Genomic DNA, 13,259 nt, shown 5'->3' with positions numbered 1-13,259 from the left:
ATTATGAATGACTTGATCCGGATAATTTTTAAGGACCTAGATCCCGTGTGGCTCAAGTCCATGCGGGATGCTGATGGAGCTACCCGCCAGGATATGATTGAGATCATTTTTATGTTGTACCTCATTAAATGTTGGCTTTACTTATGTACAGAACAATTGGATGTGATCTGTAATATATTTTTATGACTAGTCTTTGATCTCGACACTTAGAAGTCTATCTATGTAATAATGTTTTAAGTTTCACTCTGGTAACTTGTGATTGAAAGTTTAAATTATATTTATCTTTGTCCTTTAGTGAAACATTTTTCACAACTGACTCTTTTCGGAAAGGATGAGATCCTTGAGTTTTGTTCATTATAGAACAAAACTGGAAGGTGAACTATGGAGTCAATTACTCGTTAATTGATTTCACTTGAGCATTACAACGGGGTCCAAGTGAAGTCGTGGTGGGGTCCCGACGACGTCCTAGCCGGATTTGTTGATTTCTGAATGAGATGTTCAAACTCGGAGAACGGTTTACAGTTTTAAAAATGGAAACAATTCTCCGAAAATTAAAGAAGTTTTTTCATTGAAACCGAAAATATTTTCTATCGCACCAAACTCCAAAAAATACATAATACATTTTTCAAAAATCATTTTACGATAAAACAAACAGAGCTTAAATGTTCCAAAGCCAAATTGAAGCTATTTGTATGTGGTATTTCCAGTGCTAAGTGGAATTTTTTAGGATAATTTTCAATTTCAACTTTTCCTAAGTTCATTTGGATCCCATTAGATTATAGCCAATTAAAAGCAAGAGTAGTAAATGAAAACGACAATTAAAAAAAAAAAAAAAAAGGTAATAAGAAAAAAGCACATGAAAGAAATAGACTAGAATTAATTAGTTCCCCATTTATTGTCCAACCAACACATGTCATTGTCAATATAATTAAAATTCATATAATCATATATTTTGGGTAAGGATGATTCAACAGGGCCAAAACTCAGCCTTCTTCACCTTTGAAACGCTCTCTAGAACTCCCACCGGTGAAACGTGTCCCATTACCGTCACCCTCTTTGCTTCCACGTCGATACTGAATGAAGTAACACCTAATCATCATATAATAGGTGAAAGGTTGATTAGTGTTTTGTGGGTTAATTTAACTACTAATTTAATCGAGAAATTAATCAACTATTGAACCAATACTGTATAAATTAAATAGTTTTTTGATCTCATTTATGTTCATTAAATTATATTTGAGAAATAAGATTTCTTTTTCATTTCTTTTGTGATTTTAATATTTGATTGTTGTTAATGTCACCTACAAGTCGTACACTGTAATGTCTTATTAATAATTTATTAATAATTTCTTCTTTGTTTATTACAAATTTGTAGATATATGTAGATTTTAAGAGCCCACAAAAGGTCCTTACTATGTAACACTCGACATTAATGTAACTCATAGGGAATTGCGATAGCCTTTCAAGGTGGATGAGGGGTAACCGAAACTTCGACACTTGGTGGAGGTGTCTTTTTATTATTATTATAGCCTAATAGCATTATTAAGAGTAGTGTTACTCTTCACGTGCATTTATTAGAGGCTGATGTGGCATATTCTATGAGATTTTACTTTCATTTTTTTAAGTGGTTGACATAAAAAGTCACTTAAACATGTACTTAATGCCAGTCGATAGAAAATGAGCATGAATAATAGCAATGCCCTACATATTCATCTGATCATATCACCGGGTTAATGTAATAGTGTCTATCAGCCCTTAAATTGATCTTTATTAAAAAATGAAAAAAAAAAAAAAAAAAAATCAGGACCTAATGAAAACTGCTACATCAACCCAAATTCTTCTCTCATTCTTCCTTTTTGAAAATTAACTATTGGATCTATAAGACCCACACATTCACGTATATATATAGACCCTACAAATCCAGTATTTAAATTTCAAAAAATGAGAAAAAAAAATACTAAATAGCATTTCTCATTTAAAAGGGAGAAATGTAAAAAATAAAAAATAAAAAATAAAAATAAAAATAAAAAGGTTAAGTGAGGTAACCTTCCATTTTGGAGAGATGCTTCTTAAGCTTGCCAGCACAGCCTTGGCAATGAATAGATACCCGCATCACAACAACCTGCAACCCACTTACAATGTGGAAAGCAAAATCTCATCTCAAAGTCTTACCTTATTTTAATTTTATAATTCCTATATATATATATATATATATATATATATATATAAAGAATTAAAGAAAAAATATATTCAGGTATTTTCTTTCACATTAACAGTAAAGGTAAATTAATACAATTGGCTATTTTCAATTAAAAATATATAGGTGGTTGACATGGCCAAGGCATGCATGATATAGTCCCCCCATCCCAAAATGGATTAACATTTGTAGATGACAAGTAGTTTATTGAGTAAATATATCAATCTTCTTAAAATTGTCCTTAGGTGGATTAAGAAAATAAATTTCAAATTTAAGGAAAATAGTAAATAGTAAATTGACCAACAAGTTCATTTTTTTATAAAGAGACGTATTATTTCTCTAACTCTTGTTCATTTCTTGTCTAACACTTTTTTTAATTTATTATTGGATCTGTAGGACTCACATTTAATGATAGATTTGAAAAAAATATAAATAAAGTCAGACGGAAGATCAACATGAAAAAGAAAGGAAAAAAAAAATCATTTAGCCATGATGTTTCATCGCTTTTGCAATCATATCCTTAGACTTTAAAAAATAAAAAAAAAAGTATCAATATAAGATTATCATGTTTTAGAAGTTTGCAATGCCAAACATCTCATCCAAATTTAGCGTTAAATCTTATAGAGAAAGTAAAATTTTCAAAATACCATGTCCAAATTCAAGGTATTTTTGTAATTTTATAAACATCTTAGAGGTATTTTGAAAATTTCGCTTATCAATCGTTTGATTTAATTCTGAATTTGAACGAGATTGATGATATTGCAAACTTCTAGAAGATAATAAGTATAAATTGACACCTTGTAAAGATCGAAAGAACGATTATAAAATTAATAAAAGATGTATCATTTTTTCTTTCTCTTTTACAAACCTCACATATTCTGGAACAAAAGGAAAATCCTCCGACAAAGGGAACATTTATACCTATCTTACTGTCCGACCTATGTACATTTTCCTCCTTAGGAAAAAATTTGAGAAAGAAAAATTATGGTGGTACACATTAGCCATTAGCCAAATAAAGTTTTGACCAGCTAGGAATTAATGATAAACCCAGAAGGCTGGGGCCTGCAGACAAAAGACAAAGCAACAAATGTTCATATCCACTACAGAGGAAACCCTATTACAGTTCCACCATGTTTTATTGATTTTACCCACTGCCCCATATTAATGTAGACTTTCACTCTTGTACTTGTTGTGGTTCACTTTATCCTTCTACAAGAATAAATGTACGCTCTTTTATTATACTTATGTTTAAATTTAACGTGTTTTAAGTAGTTTACATTTCTGTTCATAATCTTTGATTAATCAGGTTATGATATTGCTAACTAAGGAGAGAATGTGGAGATGGTTGCTAAGTATTTGGTTTAAATTTGGACATACCCAAAATAGAAGTGGAGAGCAAAAATTATTTAAATTCATGAACCCCATTTATGTATTCAACGGTCACAACTAAATGATCCTATCAAAAAAAAAAAAAACGGTCACAAGTATCATGACAAGACTTAAATATGTGGGAGCGAGAAAAAATCAAATCCAAATTATGTTTGTAATTTAGCCTATGATCCAAAGCTAGCCAAAATATTTTTAAAGATAAACTTCACTTAACCCTCCTAAACTTTTATCACTTTTGTAATATTTTCGTCAAGTTCAAAAACTCTCAATTTAGTATATCAAATTTTACAAAATTTGCGATCTCATCGATCCCTTCGTTAGAATAAAAAATTATTTTGTATCAAATGGGTGAGAAATTTCCAAAATACCCATGTGTTTTCCCCAATTCTTTTCTGTTTAAAAAAAAAATGTAATTTAAGGGTAATTTTGTAATTTTTAAAAGTTTACATTGGTATAATGGTCATTTTACTATTCGACGGTCTAATTTAACTCTAAACCCTAACGGGAGGAGTGAGATTGAAAGTTTTTAAACTTTAATTGAGAGATCGTAAAACCATGTAACTTCAGGAGAGTTAAAGTAAATTTTTTCATATTTTTAATATAAAAAAGATCAATATATATATATATATATATATATATATATATATATATATATATTAGATCAAATGTTTAAACTCAATATTGAAATGAGTTGAGTTTTTTTTTTTTTTTTTGCTGAACTTCAACTGTTTTACTATCAATGTACTGCTTTTTGGTTCTTTGTTTTCTGAATGGAATCTAATGAACCTCACCAAAAAAACAAAAAAAAACCTAGCCTTAGTTGTTTCTTTTTCACTTTGTCATTTAATTTAAGTAAACGTGTAACATCAGGAAGAACATACAGTATATATCTATATAGATATATAAATGAAGGTAACATTCTCCTGAAGCTGACCTGGAAGACAGTGTCTGACGAAGCTATTGAAGATGGTTTCTGAAGGGGGGGCTTTGGCAGATGCTCCGGATCTTGTTCTCTTTTCATGCATGGGGCAAAATCTGCTCTCTTATCGTCCACAGCAAGCCTGGTGTACTTGCCATTGTTGATCATATTTAAGCGTCTATGATCAATCTGAGCTCTCTGATTCGACGACCTTCTCGGCACAACCACCGACCCGGAATCCGTCGCCATGCACACCGCAGTTGCCGCCGGAGATTGGCACATGAAGCCCCTCATCTTCTTGCTTGTTCTAGATCTCATGCTCATTGCTGATCAAAGAGAGAAAAGAAAGAGAGAGCTAGAGGTGTAGAGAAATAATTTTGACGGTAATTGTGGGGAAGAAAGAGGATGAGAAGTGAGTGACTAAAAATGTGGGAGAAATTATAAAAAATAATAAATAAATTAAAGAAAAAAGTGGGAGAAAACATGCAGTCTTTATGACTTAGCTAACAGTGGGGTGGCCTGGCATTGGTAGTTTTATATGTACATAGATGTTTTCAATGTGTTCACCATCCCTGTCGTTGTCAGGTTAATGTTGAGATATCGACTGGTTTAATTTTTGTGAAAAGATGGAAATAAATAAAAATATGACCCATTTGCTAGCCCTTCCTACCTTTTGGATGTTCCCATATTTTCTCATGGCGAAATCAATGGTACAACCAATGTGTCATTTCTAGCATGCATACTTCAATCATGGGCTAGTTGCCTTGTAAAATTGACATTTGAACAACTTTCAATTTTATCTGTTGAGTAGTATATATGGAATAATACTTCTTGCGTTGCTTTTGTTCTCAAAATTTGGCCATTGTCGGATCCTGTGACCGCAACAATGCCATTCATGTGCGACCGTGTTAGAATATATTCAGGGTAAAGATATTGAGTTCGACCATTGTTTCGGTTATTCATCTTTTGTTTTAGTTGAAAAAAAAAAAAAAAAAAAAAAAAAATTGTATAAGAGCACTAGCAGCAAACTCCCTATAGCTCATTCTCTTCCCTATGTTTAAGGAAAATCTCAAAAAAAAAAACCACAAAAAAACATCCACATTAGAAGCCCTGAATATAACCAACATCAAAGGGCATTTATAGTATTTCCCAATGCATTGGAAAACATTGTAGATGTCCAATGCATTATTAAATTATAAAAAAACTAATTCTCTCTCATCTCTCCTTCACATGTCCTAACAATTCTCTCTCATCTCTCATTGGTTGCAATGATAAAAATAAATAGTATTTAATTCATATAGGGAAAAATAAGATAATCTATTGTTATGTGTTTTTTTAAAGAGAATCAAAAAGTAGTTTTATTCCCTAAATTGAGGGAAAATGGTTGGGAAGCTGCTGCTAGTACTCTAAACAATGAAATTCAAAAGTGGTTTGCAACGAGTCTCGACCGTATTTTGACGATGTCTCGACCGGATTCGACTGCTTTTTGACTAGATCCCAACAAAGTCCCGATGAGTTCTGACCGAATCCCGACGAATCCGAAAGAGAAAGTTAAATACTCTATTATTGCTTGATGTAGGACAAAATATTTAACAGAATGGTTAATTACCTTTTTAGTACCTAAGTTTGAACATTTTTATTTTTTTCCACCCTCGGTTCAAATTCTATCAGTGCTATCACAAATGGTATCTGACTTACACGAAAAGACCAACTTAGTACCTCCGTTAGATTCTGTCATATGTGTCATCACATAAAAATGCCATGTGTCCTAAAAATTAAAAGTAATTAAAAAACTAAACTACACTTAATTTATGGGGTGGCTAAAACCACCTCCAGATGCCATGGGGGAGGCTTTTCCACCCCAGTGGCCCGCTTGGCTAGCCGAACCACCCCTTGCAACTGGCCTCGGAAGGACATTTTGAAATGGTTTCCAGCAAGTTCCAGCCATATTCTGACGATGTCTCGACCGGATACAACTGTTTTTCGATTGGATCCCAACGAATTCTGACCGAATCTCGACGGATCCGAAACAGAAAGTTAAATAGTCTTTTTGTTTTTTTTTTTTACATGTCCGCACAAGAGGGAGGAATTCAAGCTAGTAATCTCTGTTTCATTAAACGTGGTCTCAGCCAATTGAATTACTTCTTAAGTATAGAATATTATTATTACTTGATGTCGAACAGAATATTTAAAACAAATCTGAGTATCCAGCTTGTAATTAAGAGAGTATTTTGGAAGAACCTAGAAATGCTTGTGACATGACTTAAAGAGGTAAAGGTTGGATCACGTGAGCCCAACTGTCTTTTATTGATGGATCACGTGAGCGGATTGTTTTCCTAAAAAGGTTGGTATTCTTTAGACGCACATCAAAGGCTCCTCAACAAACCTGGTAGGTTTAGCACTTTATTTGGCCACTCAAGAGATATGACTGAGAGAATTCTATAGCCGCTTAAATGCACAAACCAATAGTTTTGCAGCGCTACTCTATTGCGTACGTTAAGTTTGTAGCGTTAGCTCAAGCCAAGAGTTAGTCTTTAGCTTATTAGAAATGTTAACAATACTCTTAATTAAGTGCATATTTTCTCACGTGCCATTAAAAATTATTATTGGACTAAAAATTTAATAATGATTTATCTAGTTCGATTTAAGTTTGGCTAAATGCAAAGCACAACTCCTTGTAAGTATTTTGCTTTGTATTCTCGTAAGTGTCTTAGTGTTGAATTGCAAGTGTTAAGTGAAAAAGAAAGTCCCATTGGATGTTCCGTTAAGACGGGCAAGTGACGAAAATATTTTTAGTGCTCTTTGGAAATGCCGTTAGATGTTATGTTAAGACAAACAAGTAAAAAGGGTGTTTCTTGTGCTTCTGCGAGTCCTGTTGGATGGCAGGTCAAGACAAAGACGTGACAGGAAGCTATTGTCTTCCCTGTTTGATGGTACGTTAAGATGACGATGTAATGGGAAGTTTCTGCTGCTCCATTTGATGTTCCATTGGATGACCCTCATGACGTGAATGTTGAGTTTTACTCTTCACATCTTGATGCGAAGTTTACAAAATATCAGATCTATGGTATTTTGTTCTTTTCGTCTTAAGACTCTTAACGTGAATTGGGTCCCATTAAGACACAAAAACTAATTCTACTTCGGTATCTATATTGGCCTCAATTACTATTCATTATAGGCTTTTAGAAAAAAAAAATTTTCTCTCATCAAATGAGAATTAATATTATAAATACTAAATATTTTATTAATAGATAAATATCAAAATAATGTAAAACTTATTAATTAATATACGTAATTTTTTTTTAATTAATTATTCTATTCCTATCTAATGAACAAGGTCTATTTCATTTTACTACCATCTTTTGCTGTTTTATTTTTTTTTTTCCCCCGATTTGTCACGTGAACTTGTCTCAGTTTTTTGCGTTTTTCTTTTTGATAGAGTTTTAGTCAATCGGCAAAAAGATATGAGTAAGGAGAAAGATGGTGTTCACGGCCATCCTTCTGGTTGTTGTTGCCGGTTGGTTTTGTTTTGTACACCGTTTTATGGGGTCTTCCATAGAGGATTAGGTTATTTTTTTACCAATTTATCTGGCGTTGTAATAAAAAATTTGAGTTTATTGTTGGAGAGCTCACCCCCGTTTATTCAATCATAGGTAACCTTTTTCCTATTTGCTTAAAAAAAAAAAAAAAAATTCCCTACTTGCTTGAAAAAAAAAAAAAAGAAAAAAAAGGATGATATATTAGAATAGCTGAAATCTCCAAAATCGAATTTAAAAACAATAATAGAGAAGATGGAGTAGGATTGCTCAAATCCCCAAAATTCCATCCTAAAATAGTAAAATACAGTCGTCAACGGTTCTCTGTGATTCTACTGCAACAGCCTACAGTGATGCGTACAATCCAATTGGTTGTCGTCTAAAAACCTTCTTTCTGGTTCCCCATTCTGACATCTCTACACTCACCTTCTGAGTTCTGGCACCTTCACATGTTGATTTTTTTTTTTTTTTTTTTTTTAATTTCTTTTAAAGTCACTCAAATTACTATTCAATTAATAGCGTTTTTTTAAAAAAAAACTTTCATTAGAGCATTCATAGTAGTCTCACCAAATTTTACTCATTAAAATAATTAAAAATATACTTTTAATTATTTTAACAGCTCACTTTTTTAGAACACCCCAACAGTCTCACTATTTTAACAATTCACTTTCACTATTCAATTTAAAATTTTAAATATTCTTTTTCAAATATTTGTTTATTCTTTTTTTAAATATTAAAGGAAGAGAGAGAAACGAAGAGCAAAAATGAAGATAAAGAAATGAGTTGTTTAATTAATTTTTAAATTTGGTAAATACTGTTCCTCTAACTACTTTTTTTTGTTAAAGTAGTGAGGCTGAAAGGTGGACATTTAAGCCATTTTGGATTTTTGGTTAAATTGCCTTACCAAATTAACCAAAAAATGGTTTTGGTGAGGTTGCAAGGAGTGCCCTTAGAGACAATCTTCTTCTTCTTCTTCTTAAAAAAAAAAAAAGAGGGTATCTACGAAGATCAATTGTGATTATCCTACCTATACCCAATTATAGTAGCGCCTACTCGCTGAAAGCCGCACATGAATAACCTAGACAGTGAGAAAGACAATGTCCCTCTTAAATTATCACAAGATTGACAATGTACTCCCCAGACTAGTAAAAAGACAAAAATAACTCTAGATTTTTTCAATAACACAAAAATACTCTAATAAATTTGAATTTTTTTTTTCTTTTAAGAAAAAACACAAAATTTTTTAAATTTCCACACCCTAGTTTTTATTTTTTAATTTTTTTTTAAAATTAGTTTTAGTTTTATTTTGAATTTTCATTTTATTTTATTAAGGGTATTTTCATTATTAGGGGGACATTGATAATTTTTGGTAGTTTGAAGGGAGACATTGTCTCAATTAAAAGTTTGGAGGAACATTGTCAATTGAATAGTAATTTGACGGGGTTATGTGAACTTTACCCTTTTTTTTTTTTGCAATTTATTAATTTTTCATAAATTTGTAGAAGAGTTTGTAAGTTATAGTGCTTACAAATTTAGCTTCTCATTATGTCACTATAACTAATTTTAAAAGTCTCTCTTGTGTCTTTCTCAAAATGAGGTGGTTTTTTTATTTTATTTTATTTTTTGACATGTCCCGACAAGGAAAATGAGGTGGCTTTTAAAATTACTATTTGATCAAAATTCAATAATGATCAATCACAAGCTCAACCGAAATTTTAAAAGTCACATCATTATTGGATGCACACAAAAGTGAAACAAAATTACTCATCACAATGTATCAATAAAATTAACTTTAATTTTACAAATTTTAAAAGGAAAAGTCTACATATCCCCTTCAAAGTAGCACCTAAGTGACAATGTCCCCCCAAACTATCAAAACATTGTCAATGTCCCCCAATGACGAAACTACCCTTAGTAAAATTTTAAAAAATAAAATAAAACTTATAGAAAAAACCTAAAACTGGAAAAAAAAAAAAAAAAAAAAAAAAAAACTCCAAAGAGTGACCAAATTTTAAAATATAAAAAAAATTCCTTTTGATAAGAAAAAAAATAAAAAATTCCTTTTTTTATTTTATAATTTTTTAAATAAAAACTTCCGTTTAAAAAAAAAAATCGTTTTCTAAAACATAATTAAAAAAAAAAAACTTTAATCTCTTTTTTTTTTAAATAATTTTTTTATATTTTTCAAATTTATAGGGATATTTTTGTCTTATTAAATAACATAAATGGCTATTTCATCTTTTTGATAGTTTTGGGAGGGACATTGACAATGTTATGGTAATTTATAGGGGACATTATCACAATTGAAAGTTTTATAGAGGTATTTTTGTCTTATTAAATAACATAAATGGGCATTTCATCTTTTTGATAGTTTTGGGAGGAACATTGACAATGTTATGGTAGTTTATAGGAGACATTATCACAATTGAAAATTTGAATAGGACATTATCAATTGAGTGATAGTTTGAAGAGGATATGTGAACTTTATCCAAATTTAATTTTTCCTACTTTAATGACATGTCCCATATATTAACAAGGGGGAAGAAGAATTATTTTGTTCCAACTATTTTATTTTTAATTTTTTTACAGGAAAAATTGGGTTTGACTAATCATTATGTTAGGAAGATAATGGTGTAATAATGATTTAGCAGTATTTCAGATATAGAAGTTCAGATTTTTACTCAGACGGGCATTTTTTAAATTCTAAGATTAAATGGAGAAAAATAAAAAAGAAAAAAAGACAAAAGGAAGAAGAAGAAGAAGAACCCATCCAGCCTCTTCCGGTCTTCCCCAATGATGAGGGCACGAGTAGGAGTCAACTACTCCCCTGTAGGGCCTGCTCGTCGGTCCCACCATTTTAATTGGCTTCACAGGTACGTCCATGCTTCCAAGACAAAAGGACCACCCTCTCACAAAACCTACCTTACATCCTTCACCATTTTTTTTTTTTTTTTACCAAACTTTGCATTAAAAACAAGAGCACATACAACCTTAAGGGGGAAAGAAAACAGAAGGTGGTGATACACCACTGCAGAGAATAGGAGGAAGAGGAGGAAAAGGAAAACCATTAATTCATGTAAGTATATATACCATTTTTAGTACTGTACAAGGACAAATTGGACAATGCAATGCCCGTTTGCTTCCAACGGAGGTCTACTTACGGCAATTAATTATCTAAATTATTAATTATTAACGCAGTTGTCACGTTTGACTGTTTGGCGCCCAAAACCTTGCAAAGCAAGTGATAAGTGGTGGGGCACCGCACAAGAGTGACATGGGTGCTACAGTATCTCTGATGCCTAAGCTGCCTAAGCTAATTGCTTAGAATGATAAGTGAGAAAGAGAGTAATGTTAGAAATTTTTTTTGTGTCACTCTTGTATTTCTTTAAGAAAAATGTAACTTTTAAAATCATTATTGAACTTGTGATTGATTATTATTGGATGATGATTTTAAGAGTCACATCATTCTTAAAGAAACATAAAAGTGACACAAGAATGACTTTTAGAATTACTCGTGAGAAATATAAGATAGACTATTGAAAAAGTGAGAGAAAAGATTTGTTACCTCAAGCTATGCTTGCTGCTGTCCTCCTCTTCCTAGCGTTTAGTCTTCGGCCGTAATTAGTGGGAGGGAGAATTCTCCTGGTACTTCCTACCTTTAGGTGGGTTCTTTTATTTTAGAGGTTTTCTCTCACAGGAAAATGATTCTCTTCATTTTAAATTTCTTTCATTTTTTCTAGTTAGTGTATTTAAAGGATACCGTTGTCCAAACATTTTAACCTCAAAAATATTTAAACCCTTTTAAATCCACTAATGAGAGGTAGAAGAAATTTGAAATGAAGGGATCCTTTTCCCCTCTCACGAGGTTCTCACCAGGTTAATTCTCATATCAGGGGTATATCTCGTAATTACCTTTCTGGATACGTGTGATATGCTTGAGTGGCCTTTATAGCTTTTTGCTTGTACTCCGATATGTAGTTTTGTTGGGCCTTAGTGGCTAGCGACTCGCTGGGCCTCCATTTTCACTGAAAATCAATCTAAACAGTTATGTGCGCGAGCTCACGTGACTTTTAGCTATTTGGATAGGTAGTGGTACATCTCAAATATTTTTTTGTTTTTGGATAACTGGATTTCAGATAATCTCTTATAATAACCATCCAAATTGAAAGTAATTTAGATAGCTAATTTGAACCGACTAGACGAGTCAACCCCGGCCTATAACTGGGGATAGTGAAAATTCATTTTTAGTTATAATTTTAGCCAAAGATTAGAAAGAATAAGTGATTTGATTGGGAACGTCTGGAGCCTCTTCTCCGAGAGGAATATTAGTAGGGGCAGACCTACGTCTACGGTTGGGGGACGAGTGTCCGCTCAAAATTCTTTAAAACTCCTTCAAAAGTACTATTAAGTCCATTATTACTCCTCCTTATATTTTACTTTTTGTCCCTTCAAATTATTATTTTGCCTCCTCAAAGTTGCTTTTTTATTTATTTATTTATTTATTATATTAGATTTATCCTCTAGGGATAAGGCTGCACTTTTTATGCAATGTGAAAAGCAACTGTTTTTTGCTTATTATATTTGAATAAAACGTGCAGTTTTTCACCTAAAAAGAGTTGTGAGAAATGTAACTTCACAAACTTCTTGTTTATTTTATTTTTCTACCAATAATAGTAAAATGACTAGTTAAGGGAAAATCTTATTCTTCACACCTTACAAGTTTTATGGTAAAAAAAACAAAAACTTTATATTTCCGCTTTCTGTTATGAACCAAATTTATTTTATTGGCAAATTTAGCACAAGGATTGGAGGCTTAAGTTCTCCAAAAATTTAAACATTCGTCTAAAATTAATATATATATATATATTAGGTAGACAGTAGACCCTTAAAAATTAGTGTTTTTTTTTTTTTTTCTTCATCCCCTTCACTCAAACTTCTGGTTCGCCCCTAAATATTAAGCTTATAATCTTTTTTTATTTAAAAAAAAAAAAACATTTACAAAGTGATGTAACACAACATAATTGGGAATGCGAGAAATTTTAATTTTAAGAAACATAATCTTATTGTGCCACGTCACTTTGTAAAAAAAAATTTGGTAAAACTTTTTGTAAACCTAACATTTTTCCCTCTCTCATTAATTTTTTTTTCTCTCTTCAAGGCTTCAATCACAAAGCCAGAAGGCAATTTATCGTGGATTCTTTTTTTCGATGTTTATTTA

The 13,259-nt window shown here is 31.6% G+C and overlaps 1 protein-coding gene across 1 annotated transcript; it reads right to left on the bottom strand.

Annotated features, from left to right (window-relative positions):
• Positions 1 to 893: 893 nt before the first annotated feature.
• On the bottom strand, positions 894 to 4,912 carry LOC132179752 (protein SODIUM POTASSIUM ROOT DEFECTIVE 1-like). The gene is made up of 3 exons (XM_059592517.1): positions 4,521 to 4,912; positions 2,047 to 2,122; positions 894 to 1,089 (listed from the first exon to the last, which is right to left on the bottom strand). Exons 1-3 carry the CDS (start codon positions 4,827 to 4,829, stop codon positions 968 to 970), a joined length of 507 nt encoding a protein of 168 aa, XP_059448500.1. The 5' UTR covers positions 4,830 to 4,912; the 3' UTR covers positions 894 to 967.
• Positions 4,913 to 13,259: the final 8,347 nt, after the last annotated feature.

This window comes from Corylus avellana, chromosome ca4 (genome assembly GCF_901000735.1).
Source record: "Corylus avellana chromosome ca4, CavTom2PMs-1.0".
Classification (NCBI taxonomy): Eukaryota; Viridiplantae; Streptophyta; class Magnoliopsida; order Fagales; family Betulaceae; genus Corylus; species Corylus avellana.
Note: the sequence above shows the minus strand (reverse complement) of the source record. Positions and strands in the feature narration are given on the sequence as shown.